This window comes from Podarcis erhardii (assembly GCF_964252035.2).
Source record: "Podarcis erhardii genome assembly, chromosome: 12".
Taxonomy (NCBI): Eukaryota; Metazoa; Chordata; class Lepidosauria; order Squamata; family Lacertidae; genus Podarcis; species Podarcis erhardii.
Genome location: NC_138513.1, coordinates 9997690 through 10020271, shown reverse-complemented (window position 1 = coordinate 10020271; position 22582 = coordinate 9997690). Strand labels below are relative to the sequence as shown.

Here is a 22582-nt window from a genome sequence, read left to right as displayed (position 1 = left end):
TCAGGTTAGGGTTGCAGGGCTGTATTAATACTGAAGCTTATTTCATCTAGGGAAGGGGCGCGTCATCTGGGATCCTGTTATCAACACAGCTTCAGTATTAACAAATTATTCCTAGAGTGGTTTCAACAATTAATCTCTCTCCCCAGGGGACTCTGGGAAATGTGAGGGGGATAAGGGTTTTCTGACGACTCTCAGCACCCTTAACAAACTACAGTTCCCAGGATTCTTTGGAGGGGAGCCATGACTATTAAAATGACATAATAGTTCTTTAAATGTATGGGATGGGTGTGGGCTTGGAATTAAAAAAATTAAAGATCAGGAATATGTTATTTTCCACACAAAAATCCACTCCTAGGATTGTATCCAATGCAAATTCTACTCGGAGTACACCCATTTAAACTAACAGACAGGACTAACTCAATTCCATTCATTTCGATGGGTCTACTCTTCAGCTATGCTTGGTTACCCCACCCCCCACCACTTTCCTTCACTTTAGCACTATAGTTTTGCAGGAGTAATAGCGTTGTTGCCATTGTTAGACAAGTGAGAAGCTCCTGGCCATCTATGCGCAGAGATCAACCAGTTGATCCTAATGTAGCTTCTGAGCACCCCTGAACTACATAGCATGCAAGGAAGGGAAGAGAAAGACTAGCATCATCTGCAATACTTATAAACTTATATACTTATAAACAATATACGGTGGTTATCTCAGATTAAGGATTGGGGAAAGCTTCTTAACCCGTATTAAAAAGAAGTTACATCAGAGGTACATCAGTTCTGAAGGTTAAGAGAAGTGCTATTTCTCTCCAGTGTGCATTGCCTTTTAATATGTAATTTTATTTCATAATGTGTGTTATAACTGATTTTATTTCTATTATGATTTTTTTTAGGTCAGCTTGTTTCTAACATCTGATCTTATCAGTATTTCTAATGTATATTTTATGTAGAGGTTACAATGACTGTGCAGTATAAAAATCCTGTTATATAACAAACAAACAAAATCTCTATAATCTTAACTCTGTAACTAGTTTTCTATCACTCTCGTTTTTCTGGGCACTGAAGAATAATGCTGTGTTGCATTTCACTACTAGTGACAGTCAGTAGCTTAGATGGCTTTTTAAATAGGGATTAGACAAATTCACTTCAAATAGGTCTGTCAATAGCTATTAGCCATGAAGACTAAATGGAATCTCCATGCATGGAAGAAGACGGGAACAGAATGTGGGGCTTCTTAGACTAAATGGACCTTGGCCTCATTCCCAAAGGCAAGTCTTAATTAATTTGGCCTAACGGACCCACCTAAGGCACGGTTTGACTCAGCAAGTCATCCAAACCTAGGCTCATGGTTTAGCTCTCCCAGACAAACCATGAGCTTTAAACCATAGGATAAACCTTTGTTACATCTCATGGTATGTCTGGTGAGAGCTAAAACAGGAGCCTAGCTTTAGATAACATGCTAAAACAAAACCAATAGAGGAGCAAAGCAGCTGCAATCTTCTCTCTGGGAGCCTGTATGTTTGCTTGTTCATGTTAAGCCATGGTTTGGCATAGTGTGACATGCAAACCAGGCTGTTGTTTTTCTAAATTATTAATAAATATCAATAAATCAAATCTACTCTGCATCCATACAAATGCTGATGCCATACAAATGCCAGCATGGGTTTCTTAAAAATAAGTCCTGCCAGACCAATCTGATTTCTTTTTTTTGATGGAATTACCAACTTGGTGGATCAGGGAAATGCTGTGGACATAATGTATCTTGATTTCAGTAAGGCTTTTGACAAAGTCCCCCATGATATTCTCATGAGGAAGCTAGTAAAATGTGGGTTGAACAAGGTAAGTATTAGGTGGATTTGTAGCCGGTCGACTGACCGAACCCAAAGAGTACTCATTAATGGTTCCTCGTCATCCTGGGGGAAAGTGACAAGCAGGGTGCCGTAGGATTCTGTCCTGGGCCTGTTATTATTCAGTGTCTTTATAAACGACTTGGATGAAGGTATCAAGGGGATACTCATCAAATTTGCAGATGATACCAAACTGGGAGGAGTAGCTAATGCTGCAAAAGACAGAATCAGAATTCTAAATGACCTTAACAGATTGGAGAACTGGGCGCAAGCTAACAAAATGAATTTCAGTAAGGACAAATGTAAGGTTCTGCACTTAGGCAGGAAGAACCAGATGCACAAATATAGGATGGAGGACACCTGGCTTACAAGCAGTACATGTGAAAAGGATCTAGGGGTCTTGGTGGACCACAAGCTACAGTCTGGTACAGCAACACACAAAAAAGCTAATTCTATTTTAGGCTGCATCAACAGAAGTATAGTGCCCCAATCAAGGAATGTAATAGCCCCACTCTAGTCTGCCTTGGTCAGACCACACCTGGAATACTGTGTCTGGCCACCACAATTTAAGAAGGATGTTGACAAGCTGGAACATGTGCAGGAAGGCAACCCAGATGATCAAGGGTCTGGAAATTAAGCCTTATGAGGAGCACTTGAAGAAGCTGGGTATGTTTAAGCTGGAAAAAAAGGAGACTGAGAGGAGATATGATAGCCATCTTCAGATATGTTAAGGGCTGTCACATGGAGGAGGGAGCATGCTTGTTTTCTCCTGACCTGGAGGGTAGGACTCAAACTAATGGCTTCAAGTTCAAGAAAGGGGACACTGACTAAACATTTGGAAAAACTTTCTGATGGTAAGACCTGTTGAGCCAGGGGACAGACTCCCAATAGGTGGTGGACTCTCCTCCCTTGGAGGTTTTTAAGCAGAGGTTGGGTGGCCATCTGTCATGAATGCTTTAGCTGAGATTCCTACATGGAGGGGTTGGGATGGATGACCCTTGAGGTCCCTTCCGACTCTAAGATTCTACGATTCTATGGATCTCTGTGGAGACAGAAGCATCTCATGGCACTGCTTCAAATTCAGAAGATTTTTCTCCTTAATACTAACACAGTTGCTGAGCCATCTAGTAAATATTCAAATAAAGAGGTTATGATGCCATTTGCAAGGATGCTACATCAGTGCTACAGAGAGATGTGCCAATGCAAATGTTTCATATCCTTTATGTGTATTTTTTTATTCTTGATTGTTTACTGAAAATATAGATGCTTACTGCAGCAGACTGCTAGCCTGAGGGAAGTATTTTCTTATTGTCCTTCATAAAACCTGCATCTTCCTTGCAATTTCCCCAACAATCACTCTCAGAACCTTGAATGCCAGGTTGCTAACACTTTCACTTTGTCCATAATCATTCCTTCAATCTGCTGAAAAATGAATTTTGAAGAACATTCCAATTTGCTTCTGCCTGGGGGTGACCATATTTCCTTCCTATGTTCTTCTGCCAGTACAAGGTAAAGTCTGCATATTATATTTTATTTAACTTGGGGACCCATTGCTAGGATGTGCTGTGCAACCACTGCATAGACAAGTTAGCTTCTCACAGGGTGAGGTGTGTGTATGCATGCTTAAAATAAGAGTTGCAAAAAAAAAAAAACCACAACCATTTTTAGAGATTGCAAATAATAATCAAAGACCTAATTACTATTACTGTACAAAGATTTGCATGAACAGGTGTGCTATTTTTAAGCCAACAAAGAAACATGACCATGAAATTGATTTTGAGTGGCGGAATGACTTGACTTCATCCAATGTTGACTACAGTTTGCTTGCTGATCTCTACTGCTCTGCCACTGAGTTTTACCACTACAGGGAGGAATGTCTGGTGAGACAGATTATTGGTGAAGTCAGTAACATTACTCCTAGAAGGCTAGTTAACCTGAGCACCATATATGGGCTAATCAGGCAGAAGAGGGCAGATTCCAGGGTCAAAATAAAGCTGGAGGAGGCAAGGTGAGGATGATTTTAAGCTGAAACAGAGGGCAGTGAAGGAAGTTAAATGAAGATCGGATAACAACACAGTTGGAAAGTAAAGTGCAGGCTATATTTTTTTGCACAGAAAGAGGCTGCATGAAGGAAAAGGAAGCTATTCAGAGGGCCTTGGAAGCAGAAGTGATACCAGTGACTTCAATCTTATACACCTTTACTTGAAAGCTTAAGTACATTAAGCACAATGGGACTTCCACAATGCCAGGCATAATTCGGTTATGCTATTAAACCAGTTATCCTAGCTTTCAGACCACTATAGTAAGTGTTGATCAGGGTCTTGCTTCAAAACGCTTTAAAAAAAAAATAAATAGTTCAGAAAATGAATGACCTACTTAGGTTGCTCAAATGTCCAGGCCAAAACTTTAAAAAAAAAAAAAAATCATGCCTGGGGTTAGGGAGTAGCAAAGTTGCCTACCAGGGCATATGCCCCACTAGAGAACCCACTAATGGCCTCTAAATCACCATCATATATAACTTACATTTTCTTGCCACTGTAGTGGAGCTGAATGGAAGAGGAGAGGAATTGGCCACTGCCTGAGCGCTACACAGGCTCAGACCCATGCAGTTCTAGAACTGGCTTGCTTCCTCTCCTGGCTGGTTGTTGGGTCAGGGCTTTTTCACTCTGCAGGGTCTTTGGTTCTCCACACGGCCACCTGACTCTCTGCTGACACTGGGAGGGGAGGTGGCTATGTGCGAGAGGATCTGCTGGGCACTGCAGTCTCTTGTATGGAACCCGATAAAACCCAGCACTGTAGAACAATGCTTAACTCCAAAGCAGCGAGCAGTATTTTTTCTCTTGGCATCATAATTGTTTCACATTACACATTTTTAGGACCTACACAGTCTACACAACTTTGACTTTAAAGTCTGCTTTAAAACACCCCCAATCAACAGCCTGAGCTATTGGCAGCTATTTCTTTGATTCATAACCTGCCCATCTCTTTAAGCCTCAAAGCAAGAAACTGCTTTTATAAGCGAGTGTAAAATATCCACAGTTAAAGGGACAACTTGTGCATGACGCGAGGTGAAGCCATTTGGCTCAGGTGGCAGATCTAAACCCTTCCCTTGCCATTGCGCCACTGCCAGCCCTGCTGGGGCTAAACACACCTTTGACACAGAGCTGTTGCCCTCACTGCTACTGGATCTGTGGGTGGTGGCGGTGGCATGGAGGACATTTTGGCTACTGTGGCAAAAGGTCCCGGGATGGCCCTGCTAAACGAGGAACAAATATATGGAAATGCAGCCCAAGCGGAAGTGTTCTGCCAATCGGTTATAATCAGCGCTTAGCAAAAGTGGCCCCACTTTCCTTAGTGAAATTTAATCTCCATTACAATTAGGAACCTAGGAAGGTATCTTGTACCAATGAAGACCGCTGGCCCATCTGGCTCAGGATTGCTGACAGTGACTATCTGTGGTTTCCCAGCAGAGGCAGTTTTAGGATAGCATGACTGGTTTGGCTGCACTGGGTGCCGTTCTGCAGTGGGAGCCACAACAATGCTGTAGAACGGAGCAAGGGGGGGGCTGAATTTTAGCGCTACACAGGATGCCACTGGAATTTGAGAGCCCAAAGTCCACCGCTGTCCCCAGGGGTTTCAGCAGAGCTCCCTAGACACAACAGTGATTGAACCTGGAATCTTCTACATGCAGGGCATGTGCTCTGCCACCGAGCTATGACCTTTCCCACATCAGTAGTTTTCATCAACTGGTAGCCAGTGGCATCTTGGAATGGGACCTCATTCCATGTGCTGTATTCTCACTAGCCATTTGGGGCCAGATGGCTTCGTGTTATCATACACTGTTATGCAATACTGAATTAACTCCAAGCTCATTAGCACTTGGCATTAGAAGGAGCAGAAGTGCTATTAGAGTGGCTACTTAGTTTCACATTATTATAGCTTTTGATAGCTATTGCCAACTATGTATGCAAAGGTAAGGGCCAAACTGGACAGGACGTTACCATACATTAAATGTAACTAGCGTCAGATTCACAGGTGTGGTGCAATATAAGGAGCATCTGCTGGGGAAGTTTATAATTCCTGTTCAGCCAGCAAGCCTAGCAGGGATGTAAACATTTCCACTCCTGCTACAGTCCCATGGGAAATCCCATTTGCTTTGAGAGGAGGAGGAGGAGGAGGTTAAATTTCCACTCCATACTGGCCATGATCCCAATATTTATAAATACATACATGCAGCTGATGGTATTAGCATTTTTAGAAGAAAAAACCTATATGTTCAATGCAAAGATACACATAATATCCCATCCAACTGGCCCTAAAAGAGTGCAGAATGAAGGCCAATCTTATCCAGGTCATCATCAGCTTCTTATCTTCTGTGGCCCTATGCCAATCAGCAGTCCCCCAGTTTTAGAAGAGGCCACAAAAATACTGTATTTTTGGACCATATTTTCCTCAGGGAAAATCCCCACTGCAGTAAAAGAGCAGATTATACCAAATGATGAATAAGAGAAGGCTGAAGTATTTGGCTAACTTTATAGACCTGATCTCTGACATTCAATCCCCTTTAACAGAAATAACTTATCATTGTGAATTTAATTTTAAAGAATTACTGTGATTATCGCTTTTATTCTCAATGTTTTATGAAATTAATCAATATTTTGCATTAGAGAGAAGTGCTGAATTTCTCCTGCACTTGATTAATGCATTATTATCATCCCAGTAATTAAAAGTAACAGGGTTATACACAATCAGCATGTACATCTTACTCAGCACCTTTGGCAGTTGCCTGCAGAAATTAAGCTCATTAATCACCCTGACCACAAAGAAAAGTAAGCTGGGGAAAGCAACAGAAAAAAGCTCTGTTTCATGGGGGGGGGGGGAATGTTCAAAGCCAATATCGAGAAAACCATTAGACTATATTCCAATATGGAAAACAATCTCAAAAGGAAAAAGTATGAGTGTGCTGCCAAAATTATAAATTAATGTTCTCCTGTTACACTGTTCTGCAGTTACTTCACATTTCTTCACCAGATACTCTATCATATCCATATCAATTAATCTGGGCAGCCAGGTCTGCAACTAAGGGAGAATGTTTTGCACATACAGTATGTGTATTTGCAGTCTCCCAAGTTTTGAAGTGAACGTGTTGTGCCATACAAAGCTTCATACTGCTTACCATTTATATAACTTTTTAGAATTTTAGAATCACAGGCATTACCTCAATAAAAAAAAAAAAATCCTTCCAATAGCACCTTAGAGACCAACTAAGTTTGTTATTAGTATCCTTACAACAATTTTGTCAAATAGACTAGCATTATTCTCTCAGGTGGGGGGGGGGGAGAGAGAAGGAGATAAGACCATAGCTGAGATAATGATGGCTTTGCCTAATGGCTGCCTAGTGAGCCTGGGTTTCGCATATCACAAAGGTGCACCTTTCTTTTTTCTTTCTCTCATGCCGGCGGCTATCACCTTTGCAGGCCATACTTCAGACTCCAGTCTCTCACAAAGTAAGAACTGCTTGAGCCTTTACATCAATTACCTCTCCAAGACTGTGAAATGAACGCCTGTGATGCTGCATTATTTTCTCTTATCAATTTTCCGTGGGGGAGAAAGAAGAGTGCAAAACAAATCTCTAACATCTGGCCTTTGTTGTGGTCAGACAGCTGGTTTATTTTTCAGTCCGGGTGCTGCTTCATTTCCCCCCCTCTTTTTTGCCCACCACTGAATCTGTTTTAGCTACTATTATAAGCTTCCTTGCAAAGCTAGCAATTTTTTTAAAAAATAATAATTCTTACAAGCCACTGTGGTGCAGACTATGAATGAGCAGGGGTGGGTAGATGAGTTCAAGTCTCCAATCAGCTATGAAGCTCGCCTTCAGCCAGTCACTCCCTCTCAACCTAACCTACTTCACAGATTAGTTATGAGGATAAAAATTGGGGAGTGGGAGTAACATAACAAGGTGGCTGTGAAGATAAAGGAGGATAGTCATGTACAACTCATTGGAGTGCAAAGAAGAAGAAGAAGAAGAGGAGGAGGAGGAGGAGGAGGAGGAGGAGGAGGAGGAGTTTGGATTTGATATCGCGCTTTATCACTACCCTAAGTAGTCTCAAAGCGGCTAACAACCTCCTTTCCCTTCCTCTCCCACAACAAACACTCTGTGAGGCTGAGAGACTTCAAAGAAGTGTGACTAGCCCAAGGTCACCCAGCTGCATGTGGAGGAGCGGGGAATCAAACCCGGTTCACCAGATTACGATCCACCACTCTTAACCACTACACCACAGAAGGAAAGAGAGCACAAATAAAAAACAGAATAAAATAAAATAACTGGGAACGTCCTAGCTCACACTCACAGCTATTATGCCAACTTGCTCTCCAGGTGCGCCATGTGAGAAAGGCTAGATAGCAGGGCACAAATGCTGAACAAGACAATGTGTTGTAGTGGTTAGAGGGCTAGACTGGGATCTGGTGGACCAGGTTTCAAATCCCTCCTCAGCCATGAAACTCATTGGGTGGCCTTGAGCCAGTCACCGCCTCTCAGCCTAACCGACCTCACAGGGATTAAATAAGAAGTGGGGCAATCATGTATGTCACCTTGAGATCACTGGAGAAAAAGGTGGGATATAAATGAAATAAATAAATGGGTTCCCATGTCTCTCTCTCACTGTTCGGGGTACTTTTTATGCCAACATATAATGAAATTACAATAAAAAGAATAATGTGTAGCTGCTACAAGGAGGAGATGCTGCATGCTGGATGGGGATGTCCCCAGGGCATGAGCCAGTGGTTCACATACCTCTGGTGTAACAAAACAAAGAAGGGACCATGCTCTAGGCCAGGCATGGCCAAACGTGGCCCTCCAGCTGTTTTGGGACTACAACTCCCATCATCCCTAGCTAACAGGACCAGTGGTCAGGGAGGATGGGAACTGTAGTCCCAAAACAGCTGGAGGGCTGAGTTTGGTCATGCCTGCTCTAGGCATCCTAACCCAATACTTATTGCAGATGTGTTTCATTTTTAAATGTCTTAATCATTGGGGGGGGGTGCTCTTTTTTAAAAACTCAATGAATTGAACAAATACTGAGCTAGTGAACAGGGCATTTTGTGGAACAATGTACTCTTAAGGTGTTCCCTTTTATGAAGTAGAACCTGTATATTCAAAGTTAAATATCAGTCTCAATATATTTTAATTGGGCTGAACCTGTGTGACAAATGCTCAACCACTTTTATGGGAATGCTCTCATTAAAAACAACAGCTCCCTTACCCAATTTTAGCCTTTAATATGAAATTTATATTAGAAGTCTAATCCTTCTAGAAAGGGGTTCATAATGCAATCACCAACAGAGCAGCCAGTTATCAAGCATCATTGCATACAATATTAGCAGGATTTAGCAGGATTTTCAGCAGCCAGGATTTCCAGCTACTGTGCAAAGCAGATTCTCTAAAAACCTACCAAAATCACAGATCTCTGCACATCATTTAGCTGCTTTTATTGTTGCACCTTTCCTTCCCTCTTAATGTTAAAATTGACACTAATTTACATTAAATCTACGTTTTAAAGTCCTTGCTAGCATCACTATTCTGAGCACTGCTTTTGCAAGGAAGAACTGTGATTTCTGTTCTTTGCCATTTTTTACCAGTTGCCAAGGTCAGAAATCCTGCCTTGGCTCATAAGCTGAACACTCTTCACTAGCTGACAGCAAGCCACTGAAGGCCAATAAAGCCGCCAGTTCCCTTTAAATGACCCAATGCAAGGTATGCCAGCAAGCAAGATCTCCCAGTGGTAGAGCTGGAAAGGTTTCAGTACCTGAGACAGCTCCCCAAGAGAAGCACTTTTCAGAATGATTGGAGACAGGAAGAAAAACACAGGATTTCCACATTGCTGTCACTTAAACAGCTCTTTAAAAAATAAAATGACTTCATCCTAACCCTGCCAGATTAATATATGTTGTAACTCTAAATAGCTCCCACTTTATCTAAACTTCTTATAAGCTTATATGTTGGAGTGTTCTATTTTCAAAAGCCTGGCTCTACACTTTCTATACCCCTCTACCCACAATTTGAATGTTAATGCAACATATTCTGAAGACATGTAGGTCTGCTTTTGTCTCCCAGATCCTAGAATTTGTTAACTTTGGGGAAGAGCTGAAACAGCAACTAGGGTAAAACCAGACACCAGCAGCTAACCGTCTAGTATACAGTTGTTATATCTGTGACTATAGGAGTAAAGGAGGGTGCATATTCTCATTAATAAATAAGAATAAGAATAAGAATAAGAATAAGAATAAGAATAAGAATAAGAATAAGAATAATAAAATTTTATTCATCCCCAGCCAGGGCCAGACTCAGGGCGGCTAACACCAAATATAAATTACAATAAAATGTAATAGAAAAAACAACAACGACAACAAACAGTTAATGAAAATACGGCTTAAAATACAGCTTAAAATTAATTCCCACCATGTTGTTTTTAAGCCTTCAGGGAAATTGTGTTTCATGCTCTGATTCCTTTTCTTTCTACAGTTCAGTAGACTATTAGGAAATGGAAGGAATGGACCAGGTGAGAGGTGTGTGTGTGCCTGCTCAACAGGTCTTACTCACTAGTAAATGTGTTCAAAATCTCAGCCTTAATGAAGCAACTTGGGAGGATAAGTAGTGTCAACAAAAATGTCATGCACACGATAAATCGACTATTTGTGCTACAGTTTTTGATTATCAGAGACAGCTCCAGACATCTGTCATATTCAGAACTGGGGCTGGGGTGGAAAAAACATAAGCTTCAAGCAAAGTATTACAGAGAGAGAGAGAAACAGGGAGAAACAGTCAGTGGAGGGATATACAGTACCTTTCCTTTCTTTCCTTTTAAAAAAGTCATTTCTTTGCTTTATCATGCCGCCATCTAGTGGTTAAAGCCTGAGATAGGATGGACAGCCGTCAGACAAACACAAAAACATTTTCATCGTTTTGTTTCAAAAGGATAACCCCTGGGATTCCGAGTTAATTAAATTTAGATCTTTCTTTACCCTCCACTAAATATTACAGTGATACTAAATAGGATTTAGCTTTAGGATCCTTTTTTTAAGGTAGTGGAAGTTAACTCCCCTTTTACATCTACTGGTTCTTAGGAAACAGACCCTCCTCCTCTGTGGACTCTTTCCATGAATTTTGTGCTTATCTCCTTGCTGGGAGGAGGGGAAAAGAGAAGCCCATCCCTCGCGCTACCTCCCACAAAACACGTTCTCGATCAGGAAATAAACAGGCACAAAAGAAAATCCTACGACTTTCCTTGGCAATCTCTCTCTCCACGGGGATCTTAAGTGAGTGAAGCCGAAAGGAATTGTTTTTCTCCTGCCCCCACCAAGTTCCAGGCAATCACCAGTTTGTGATAATTACTAGTGACTTCTATAATTAAAGGCTGAGCACAGCTGCAGCTCTAATGGAAACTTCAGATGAAACAATGCTGAGAAATACGTATTCTTCGCGGATGGAGCGAAACAACCTCAGACGCGAAGAGCCATTATGGTGCGCCGCCGCCCACCCCCGAAAAAAACTTTTAAGTTACACATTTATTTAACATGCACAAAGACACACACACTACCACGGAGCTGCATCTGAATAGGAAACCTAATAATAAGGGCATCACTACAGGCTAACGGTGGCGATGGTACACAACCTGTCTAATTCTCTTCTTCCAAATCAATCCAAGAGGATTTTAACTCCCCCCCCCATTCGCGCCATCATCAACCCCAAGCAGTCAAGCAAGTACCCTGGATGAGTCACTCGTTACTAAGGCAATATGCAAATACAAACTCTTTGAAATCTCTGCTCCCATCAGCAGGAAAGAGGTGATGGTGGGGCGGGGGGTGGGGAGAGAGAGAGGAAGAGGAAGGGAAACGTGTTTGCTCCAATTTACACTTCAGCACCTCCTTGGAGCTTATTATAGCCTTCCAGTTCCCTGCTTTGTTTCTTGGCAGTTTTAAAGCAGCAAAAGGCGGAGGAAGAGAAGCTGGAGGCTTCGACAAGGGGCGGGAAAAAGTTATCACCGGAAGAACTGAAGAATTTCCTAACAACCTACAAGGGCAGTTTGGTAGGAAACAGCCCGAGCCGTCTGCATTTTGACTCTGTGCTGCTGCTGAGTTCAGTGGGACTGCCTCCCACTGGCCAATTCAGATCAATGGGGGGATGTGTCTCCACCATATCTTCACTCTCGAAAGGGAGAGCGGAATTCCCTTTCTGAGGTGCACAACGTAATTAAAACCCACAGGGTTTCTTATTTTTTTAGACAAAAGAAGCGGAAGAGTGGTGGCTGGCAGCAGAAAGTAGGTTCAGAAGACAGGGAAAGATCTCTCTCTCTCTCTCTCTCTCTCTCACACACACACACACACACACACGTGTCCATCGAGGCAACTAAGGACTCCCCTCCTAAAGACCCACGAGCTCACGCGCTACTTGTGGCAGGTGCTGGAACGCGCCCCCCGCGCACGGCCACTCGGGCAGCCCCAGAGGCTGCGCGCACATCACCTCCGTGGCTAGAATCCCATATGGAGGGGATGAGCCAAAACAAAACACCCGGGTGGGGGGGGGGAGCAGGCATCACAACGCGACCCAGACAAAAGGAAAATAGGACACCATTCCAAAAAAGGAAAAGGATGGGGAGCAGCAGCAGCAACCCCGAACCCTCATCCACCGAGCGTCACCCAACCCAGGTAGGCAGGGGCTGGCTTACATCTTCTTCCTCGCAGTCACTCCTCCTCGCTTGGTATTGGAAGCGGGGTCGGGGGTTGTCTTGTTGCAATGGACGCGACGCTTTTCCTTCTCCGCTGGCTGCGTTGGCAGCGGCGGCCGCCGCCGCGGAACTGTCCTCTTCGGCGCATTGGGGACCCAGCAGGTGACTCGCCTCGGGAGTCACCGGGAAAGATCTGGAGGTGTTGATCTTCCCGCCGAATCTCTGGTACAAGGAAGCCATTCAGTCAATCCAGGACGGAGAGGGGGAGGTTTTCTCTCTATCCCTCTCTTGAATTAATTACTATTATTACTATCCATGCATATAAGGAGAGGCTGTTTGTAATCGGCAGATTTGGAGCCTGCGCCGCCTCGCTCTCTTTTCCCCTAGCCTCGGATCGCCTTCTACCACGTCGAGTCAAGCCCTCCTCAATAACAGATCAGTGGAGCTGGCGAAGCGCGCGCTCCCTCCCTCGCGCTCCCTCTTCCTTCAACAGCATTAGGAGAAAACCCAGGCGGGGTGGGTGGGGGGTGAGAGAAGAGTTGATGGAATAACCCAAAACACACATATACACACGCCGGGGAGCCCCCGCTTGAGGAACGCTGTACAATCCGGAAGAGATCCTGCTTTCACACCCCTTCCTCTAAAAGGGAGAGAGAGAGAGAAGGAAAAAAAGATGTCCCCAGATGGCGGAGCGGAGCGGAGCGGAATTAGCGGTAGATGGGGGTGTGGAGGGAAAGGGGGCTTGGCTGGCTCGCCCGGAGGCGACGGAGCAGCCGCCTGCGAGGTCTCATGCCGGCCGCGTCCGAGAGGCGAAAGTGGCGGCGGGTGGGGAGGGGTGGCGAGGGTGTTGTGCGCGCGATCAGGGGCCGGGCGGGGGGCGATGGAAACACCAGGAGGGGAGAGACCTCCTTGCGAGCACGCTGCTCGCCCTGGAAAAGGAAGAGGAATCCGAGGCGCGCACCAAGGAGATTGCTGCTTTCTCTGTAAGGCTTTCCCGGGGAGCGGGGCTCGAGTCTCCTTCCCCTTGGAGAACTTGAAAAGGGAACCAGAAGCAAGGGGGTCAGGTGGGGAGTCGCTGGCCAAGCAGGGCTTGCAGGGGGTGGGTCGGGGGGCTTAAAAGGCAACACAGAGGAGGGGAGGCAGAGCCACAACCCAACGCCCGCAGCTTCGTTTCGGTGTCTAATGCCTGTCTTTTGATCTCTGGCAAGAGGGAATTAACCGGGTCCCTTCCCTCCAAGACGCGGAACCGGTCCTTGGGGCATCAGGGATTTTCCAGAGCGGCTTTCCTCCTCATCCTCTCTTGTCCCCCCAATTTTCCTCTCTTCTCTCTCCCCCCCCCCGCTTCCTCCTCCCCACAACTCGCTTGTTTAATCAACCAAAGTGTCTCGTAATATTTCGCTCTTAATTCATTTTGCTGCATTAAAACGTGCTTCAGCGCCCCTCTGTGGAAACACAAGCAAACTGTTTCTCCAGGAGTAATCCTCTGGAATAAACAAAATGCGAGACGGAGGAACCTCCAGCCCAGAGCCCGCCGCTGGGGATACTGGGACCCGCGAGGGTGCTGGCAGCAGCGGCGGGTAAAACAGATTAAGAGGCTCAGCCCTCTTTTCCTGCGCGGCTGCAGTTTAGCCGCTGAGGAGAGAGACTCTGGCTTTGGGCAGCAGCAAGCAGGGCACCCAGTACTTAACGGATGGTCTCTCGGGGCTAATGAAGCCGGGGACGCGCAGGGCACTGGGGGCGCGACTGGTCCTGCGATGGGCAGCTAACGAGGTTACTTGGAGAGAAAAAGGGCGCCCACTCCCAGGCCTTCCCCCGGTCTGGCTGCTGGGTTTCCATAGCAACAGATGCTTATGATCTTTATTTTATTGTTTTAAGAGTCAGGAGTCACGGAGAGAAGGAAAACAGCCCGAGATATCAGTTACACACACAAGCTTCGACCTTCATTCTGCTTGGCGCCTCCTGCATACGTTGTTGTTTGTAAGGAATTGAAAATTAAGTTCGCAAGTTGGCCCCTTGGATGCGAACGTCTTTCCTGTTTACAGAATGCGCAAGTGTGTGATTCTCTCTCATGCTCTCTCTCACACAGAGAGACACTAGAAAATTATCGTAATAAAATCTGACCGATAGAATAAAAAATGATCTCCCCCCCCCCACTTGAACTTTGTCTTCCTTTTCAAATAAAAAGAACGCCCAGCTCTATGGTTCTATGGTTCTGTGATATCAGTTGTTGTAAGCCTCTTACATTTTATTTGCTCGTCACTGCAAAATTCCTTCCTCAAAACAAGCTGCTTAATGACGGAGCGTTTTCCCTCTTTGCACCCCAACGACCCCCCCTCCCCGCAAACTGCTGGTTTTGCTGCACCCTTCAAAGCTGGTGATGGAAGCCATAACATTTAGATGAAAACGGAGTATCAACCCCTCAGGAGGGGCCCCTGCAGTCCTGCTTTCTGAAGTTGAAAGAAAGGAACGATCATTTTGATCTTCAGAGCTCAGGTCTTGACATTTAATTAAAAGAAAGCTAGAAAGTCAACTTGTGACTCTCCGAAGTATTAAGTCAGGCATCCCATCACAAGGTGCACAGACTGTCACCTAAACATAAACCACTGCAAGTTTCCACAGTCCACTGGCCCATGAGATTGATTCGTGGCTGTGCCTTGAACAGACTACACACTGGTGAGGAATTCTTGTCATACCCTTCATTTAATAATAATAAAAAGCATTTTGGCTGAAGAGGGCCAGTGAATAAAATATTGTTGCGTTTTTGTGTAGAAGCACAGGGCTCACACCTCGCTCTAACCCTGAACTTTCTTTAAAAAGGCACTAGATCCCAGAAAAACAATTTTCCAACTATAAATGAAGAGACAATACTGCAGCAGCAATGGGAAAGCACTGTTCATGGGGTCACCTATGAATGCAAGTCAGCCCTACACTAAAAAAAACTCTTGACTTAAAGGCCATATTAAGTCAATAATCTGAGAATTAAAGCTTGCAGCTCTCCTTATTTTACCTGCAACTCTAATTAGCCTCTACATGTGCCTTTGAACGCAACAATCTTTTTAGTAAAACAAACGAAGTGGAAGGCAGAGCCATGGCTACAACTGCAGTCTTCCTTATTTTCTCCTGCACCTAAATCCAAGAGGTTCTTTCTTATTCTACAGTTCTATGCCTCATTCCACACTCTGCTGAAAATGCAAGGCTCATCTGGAGCTGGAAGCCTCTTAATCATTTAATTAGAGAAGGGGACCTGCCATGGTAATTCAGACCAATGGCCCATCTACCTCAGATTTCCTTTCCCAGACAGTGCCAAGGACTGAATTGTTTGATGCAGCCAGAGGCAATTATAGAATTATAACCCTTGGCTGTCACTCATTTTCTGCTTCCAAGAGTCAGAGGTGGAAGGCAATGTCTTAAAGGGGGCAGATTTTCAGAGCTAAAATCTCACGCTTAACGGTGGAGCCTTTCATTTCCCAAGTAACTCGGGTGCTGCTGTGCACACACAGTTCTAGCCAGCTAGATCTACTCCCAACTGAATGACAAATGGGAACTTTTGCAAGCAACTCCACCACCCCACCCCTTGCAAAAAACCCAACAATATTTCTCTAGTTGAACAAGATTACAGGAGGGAAGTCCATCGACTCTCCCTAGTGCATAGCATTGCTTATTTTCTGAGGTCATCTGTCACTACTTGATGTGCAGGTACAGTGGTACCTCAGGTTAAGTACTTAATTCGTTCCGGAGGTCTGTACTTAACCTGAAACTGTTCTTAACCTGAAGCACCACTTTAGCTAATGGGGCCTCCTGCTGCTGCCGTGCCACCGGAGCACGATTTCTGTTCTCATCCTGAAGCAAAGTGCTTAACCTGAAGCACTATTTCTGGGTTAGCAGAGTCTGTAACCTGAAGCGTATGTAACCTGAAGTGTATGTAACCTGAAGCGTATGTAACCCGAGGTACCACTGTATCTCCCTGCACAGTAACAGATGCCTCTGGTTGTGCATAGTATGGTCTGAGTTGCATAGGATAACTTATGGCAGCATGTTGTAGTGGTCAGAGTATCAGACTAGCACTTGGGAAACCAGGGTTCAGATCCCCACTCAGCCATGAGCCTCACTGGATGTCCTGGGGTCAGTTGCTGCCTCTCAGCCTAAGCTACATCACGCGGTAGTTGCGGACATTAAATGAGGAAGGGGAGAACTCACCTCGAGCTCCTTGGCAAAAAGCTGGGAATAAAAAGTCAAATAAATAAAGGGATATGGATGGTCCTGGCTCTGTGGGTTGAAAAAGGACTTGAAATGACCTTTGGCACCTTCTATGCCATAACTTGCTATTTTCACCCAAAAGGGACAGTGCCAATCATACTTCCCTGAGAGAGACATTTCAAAGTCATGGTGGCATCAGAGCAAAGGCCATTTCCTTTATATAAACACAGCAAACTTCCTCTAGGAAATAACATGCAAAGAAAGGTGTCAGCCAATAAGCTTAAGGCAGGGCAAGGTGGACTCATTTGAGAAGATGTGCTGCTTCACTGCCCTTATTGCCACATGGTAGGTGCAATGATGCTCTCTAATCAGTGCTCAGTTGGCCTTGGACCAAGATTCACAACACCAGTGCTCTAGCCATCCTATCTATTTCATTGCCCATAGCTCTCTAGAATAGAAGTGGAGAGTGCACGCAGGTCAAGAGCAATCGTGTCACCAACCCTCCACATTAGCCATTCCATAACAAGATGAGATCCTTCACAGAATCATCTGCTTTGTCCCCACAGCACTCAGGAATCCCCCAGGATCCACAAATCTCCAGCGGTGGACCATCTTAATCAGTTCCTCACCCTCGCAGAGGGTACAAATGCTGTAAGTCCAAACTCCACAAGGATCTTCTTTTTTTTTTTTTTAAATAATTTTTATTAATTTTACAACATAAACAAAAAACAGACAAATATAACACGACTTCCCCAAACCTCCCCTTCACTGCATCCTTATTTTAAAATTTTTTAGCAATCCTTCATCCCTTTTTATATTTAATTCTCTTTAAAGCTTTTTTTAAATTTCATTTTTTACAGCTGTAATTCTTTATATCCAATCCCTTGACATCTTAACATTCCGAAATTTTACAACAATTTTTAAGATAGATTTTGAATTTTTTTCCAGTCTTCTTCCACTGTCTCTCTCCTCTGGTCACGGATTCTGCCGGTCATCTCTGCCAGTCCCATAAATTCAGTCACCTTGGTCTGCCATTCTTCCAGAGTAGGTACTTCTTTAGTCTTCCAATACTTCGCCAAAAGAATTCTTGCTGCTGTTGTTGCGTACATAAAGAATGTTCTATCTTTCTTTGGAACCATTTGGCCTACCATGCCCAAGAGAAAAGCCTCTGGTTTCTTTATAAATGTCCACTTAAGGATTTTCTTAATTTCATTATAGATCATTTCCCAGTAGGCCTTAATCTTCGGGCAGGTCCACCAAAGATGATAAAAAGTTCCTTCGCATTCATTACACTTCCAGCAATTGTTATTGGGCAGATGATATATCTTTGCAAGCTTGACTGGGGTCATGTACCACCTATAGATCATTTTCATTATATTCTCTTTCAAGGCACTACATGCCGTAAATTTAATACCTGTGGTCCATAAGTGCTCCCAGTCAGCAAACATAATATCATGACCAACATCTTGTGCCCACTTAATCATAGCTGATTTAACCGTTTCATCCTGTGTGTTCCATTTTAGCAGCAAATTATACATTCTAGACAAATTCTTAGTATTGGGTTCTAGCAATTCTGTTTCTAACTTTGACCTCTCCTTCTGGAATCCTAGTTTCCTGTCCTGCTTAAAGGTTTCATTAATCTGGTAATAATGTAACCAGTCTCGGACTTTAGGTTTCAATTTCTCTCCACAAGGATCTTCTTATGAAGTTCTTTATTTTAAGCACAATAAAGTCTGGATCAGAATTAATAACATTTGGGGATTTTCAGTTGCATAAAAGCAAACATTCTGGTATATGTACTAGTTTCTTCCATTTGTTTCCTGCAGGGCTGGGCCAAGATATTTTGGTCTGTGACATGCAAAATCTACATTTTAGAAAGGTCATAGTTAATGCAGGGGACCATCCAAAAGATGATTTTCATCCAAGATCCTGATTGTGGTCAGAAAGAATTGCACACGAGCTGCTTCTCCTTCTCCCAACTTCTCCTTGCATTTTACCCCATAAATGTCTGTCTCTCACTCTGTCATCCCCAATGGTCCCCCAATCCATCATCTACTTAGCGGTCCCTCCTTCTTTGGATTCCTTCTGTAAAAGTAATTTACAGTGCAATTCTATGCATGTTTATTCTGAAATGAGTTCCAATATGCTCAAAACAGGCTTACACACTAACACAATGGTAAAGGTAAATGTAAAGGTATAGGGACCCCTGACCATTAAGGCCAGTCATGGCTGTCTCTGGGGTTGCAGCGCTCATCTCGCTTTATTGGCCGAGGGAGCCGGGTAATGTGGCCAGCATGACTAAGCCGCTCTGGCGAACCAGAGAAGCGCACAGAAACACCGTTTACCTTCCCACCGGAGCACTTTGATGTGCTTTCGAACTACTAGGTTGGCAGGAGCAGGGACCGAGCAACGGGAGCTCACCCCGTCGTGGGGATTTGAACCGCCGACCTTCTGATCAGCAAGTCCTGGGCTCTGTGAATTAACCCACAGCGCCACCCGCGTCCCCTAAATAATGCAATGGTAATTTGCACCAATTTCTCCCATTGCACTTTATTTAAATTGTTCTTTTCTTATTTCCCATTCCTTATTAGAGACTAACAAGTGTGTTTATGATTTCAGCCTTAAACCTGGGCTGCCATCTAACTGACATGGGAGCAGGGCTGTAGCGAAGTGGGCCACCACCAGGGGCACAGGTGAGGGGGGGGCACAAAATCAACTATAAATATTTATAGCTTGAAGGAGAGGTGGAAAGAAGAGCTAATTTGTCCGTGGCTAGGGAGCACAAACTGGATGATTCTGCATGGGAACAGGGAAATGATACATCCCAACCCTACAGACTGACTACAAAATTAAATGCAAACTCACCCCTCACTTTTTGAACAAAGCTTGCCAAAAATAACAGATAGGAAAATAAAACCCACCAGAATTCCCTCTCCAATTTCCATGATTATTTTACACAGTGACTAACTACAAGCATAGAAAACAGAATAGAAAGCTTTGTGTGTTCTCTTTCTGGGCAATTTATGCCCCTATCTAATTCTGAACTTGGCAATGAGGTGTTGCCTTGTTTATTGCATAAAAATTAATATCAGAGGGAACAGATTGAATTCATCTAGCTAAGCAGCTGGATGGATCCAAATGTGCTTCCTGTTTTCATCGTTCTGACTTAGTAAAGAGATTTTTCCCCCCTCTTGTATTTTTGCAGGGGAAACACATGTACTAAATTCACAATCTAATAAAACTAATATGCCTCAGTATTGATGGCATAACTCTATCATGCACAAAATTGGGGCAACAAGAATATACTCCCAAATGGCCCGCAAGCTGCTCCAAATTGCCCCTTTAAATACTAGCAAGCCTTTCTAGCCATCAGGAAAACTATTTAAAAGCCTTCACCTTTCATCCATTAGCCTTTCATCCATTAGCCCATTTGTCAATACGACTAGTCCTGCTGAGCATGGTGCCATTGGTGCAGTAGAGTCAAAACCATTTGACTAAGGGTGTGGAGGCTGTCAGTTACTTTTCAGAATTGTATGTGAAACAAACCATGCTGTTGGGCAAAAAAACACACTAATGGAAGGCCCAATGTCCTAAGGTAACCAAGAGTAAGTCATTTCCCACCCACTCAGCCCTGCTATGTGGAAATGGAATATGGCAGAATCAAGAGTATAGATCACAGGATAACTGGTAGGGAAGATGGATCACTCACTCCAATCAGTTGCCCAAAGGCTGCATTTCTTTTCTTTGTCTCTGCCTCTTTCTCTCCTGGCACCTATCATTCCTGCTTTTGAAGGGTTCACTACTGATGTGTGCTTTCCCCCCCTATATAGGAACATCTTTAAAACTTCAGTTAGCATAGACTACCAACACCTGCAAATCCCAGCAAGCTAGGATAAGAGAATACTGCAGAAGTTCCTTGTTAGGATGCCTCAGACTTTGACTAGGGACTTTAAGATCTGAAGCTGGAACCTAGCCTTCTAAGCTACCCTAATGCATACCCTCTGGGTCTACAGTCTTCAGCACAGCAGGGCATTGGGTGCTGTGTTTGGCAGGCAGCATGGTACTTCTAGAGTGGAAAGGTTTAGCTCATAAGACCCTGATAATCTGTTTCCAACGCATCCACAAAGAAAAAACTTCTGCCATCTTCACACACTAACTGCTGACTGTGAGACCTTGTTAGAAAACGTGTACTCTGCATTCACTTCCAGATACCCCCAGCATGTGGCTGATATGATTCAGCTCAATACAGATTGGATGCATGGAATAGCCGAAGGATGGTCTTCAACCTACTGTTGTGGAAATCTAACCACAATACAACTTTTGTTTCACGTCTGAGGCTCCTCTTTATTCCAAGTAGAGTTGTACCTTGGATCTCGAACGCCTTGGCTCCTGAACAAATCGGCTCCTGAACAAATGAAACCCAGAAGTGAGTGTTCTGGTTTTTGAACGATTTTTGGAAGCCAAATGTCTGACAGGGCTTTTGCAGCTTCCGATTGGTTGCAGGAGCTTCCTGAAGTCAATCAGAAGCCATGCTTTGGTTTTCAAACGTTTTGGAAGTCGAACAGACTTCCAGAACGGATTCTGTTCGACTTCAAAGGTACAACTGTACCTGGGAGAGGCCTCAAACATATGAGAGTCCTCTGAACACATTACAAAGTGCATAATATTTATATAGCAATTGTCAGACAAAGCTCAGAGACTAACTTCCTTGAACGTATTGGAATACTACAGAAAAGTTCAAAGCAATATTGGAACACGTTGCTGAAATAGTTGTTTACCCTTTAGATTCAGCTTGTGTAGCAGTTATCTTGCTTTTCTGGCCATCTGAGATTACACATGTTAGAACATTTTTGCACAAATTTGTTCTTTGTGGCCAAAGCAGTACATGAATCATCAAATGTCACCCTTGCCCTTATCCCATGTCACCTTCACTTTTATTGTTGCTCACAGCAAAGTTCATTATCCTTAATCCTGTAGCCAAACTTCATTGATTGATCTAACACTGCAAAACCCTCAATGTCTTAAAAAAAAAAAAATGTACAGTAGCTTTCCCCAACCTGATGCCCTCAAGGTATTGTTGAACTACAACTCTAAACATCACTGACCATACAGCTGGTGGAAGCTGTAATCCAAAACATCTGGAGGGCACCAGGTTGGGAAGGGATGTTATATGCCTTAGACACTGCCTCCCCACTTATGTTCTGAAAACAATGTCTCAAAACTGCCAAGAACACTTCCTTAATTATTCTTTCTATATGTTAAATCCATACAGTGCAGACAGGAATTCTTAATAAGTGCCCAGAGAAGTCTGAGTTTGAGCGTTTTCTGGAAGTGATCTAAGGACCATTTCAATGCAGTGGTATATCCAGAACCATGGATTTGCACTGTAATTTAAACTGGACTCTCAACTTCTGAGAAGAAGTTTCTTTTCTTTTCTTTTCTTTTCTTTTTTTAGAGACAGAGAGAACTTGAGCCATCTAATGAGAGAATATCAAAATACCTGAAAATGTCAGGTAATGTGGATAAAAAGCTCTTCCTAAACTTTGAATTTATAATTCTGGTGGCTATGCAAAGATATACTTGCTGTCATAGCAGTGATTTACAAAAAGAAGTGTCTTCAGCTGAGGATGTCAGGACCAAATGTCCATACTTTGGCATTCTGGGAGGGTGGCAGAAAAGCTAGCCCTTCATAGTAGCAAACATCAGTTGGCCCTCACAACACAGCTTGTTAAGCATCAGTACTACTACAGCGAAGAGAAACCAGGGAGGGAGAAGTAACCAAAGCCTACACAAACATATTCTCCATCACACTGCTTT

General features: G+C 43.8%; 1 protein-coding gene and 1 long non-coding RNA gene across 6 annotated transcripts in view; one reads left to right on the top strand and one right to left on the bottom strand.

The window, feature by feature from the left end:
- DPP6 (dipeptidyl peptidase like 6) overlaps nucleotides 1-22582 on the bottom strand; it is a 506474-nt gene that overhangs the window by 340579 nt on the left and 143313 nt on the right. For 2 of the 5 annotated variants that reach the window (XR_014150082.1, XM_081834265.1), the window contains exon 1: nucleotides 12569-13058. The exons of the other annotated variants lie outside the window; for them this stretch is intronic. Coding sequence is in view for 1 of the 2 variants with exons in the window: in XM_081834265.1 (XP_081690391.1) it covers nucleotides 12569-12808 (240 nt within the window). In the remaining variant the exon portion in view is untranslated. Of the gene's footprint in view, nucleotides 1-12568; nucleotides 13059-22582 lie in introns of those variants that run through there. 5 annotated transcript variants of the gene reach the window in all.
- LOC309326127 lies at nucleotides 12336-14767 on the top strand. The gene is made up of 2 exons (XR_014150181.1): nucleotides 12336-12548; nucleotides 14444-14767. It is a non-coding gene; the product is annotated as an uncharacterized lncRNA (long non-coding RNA).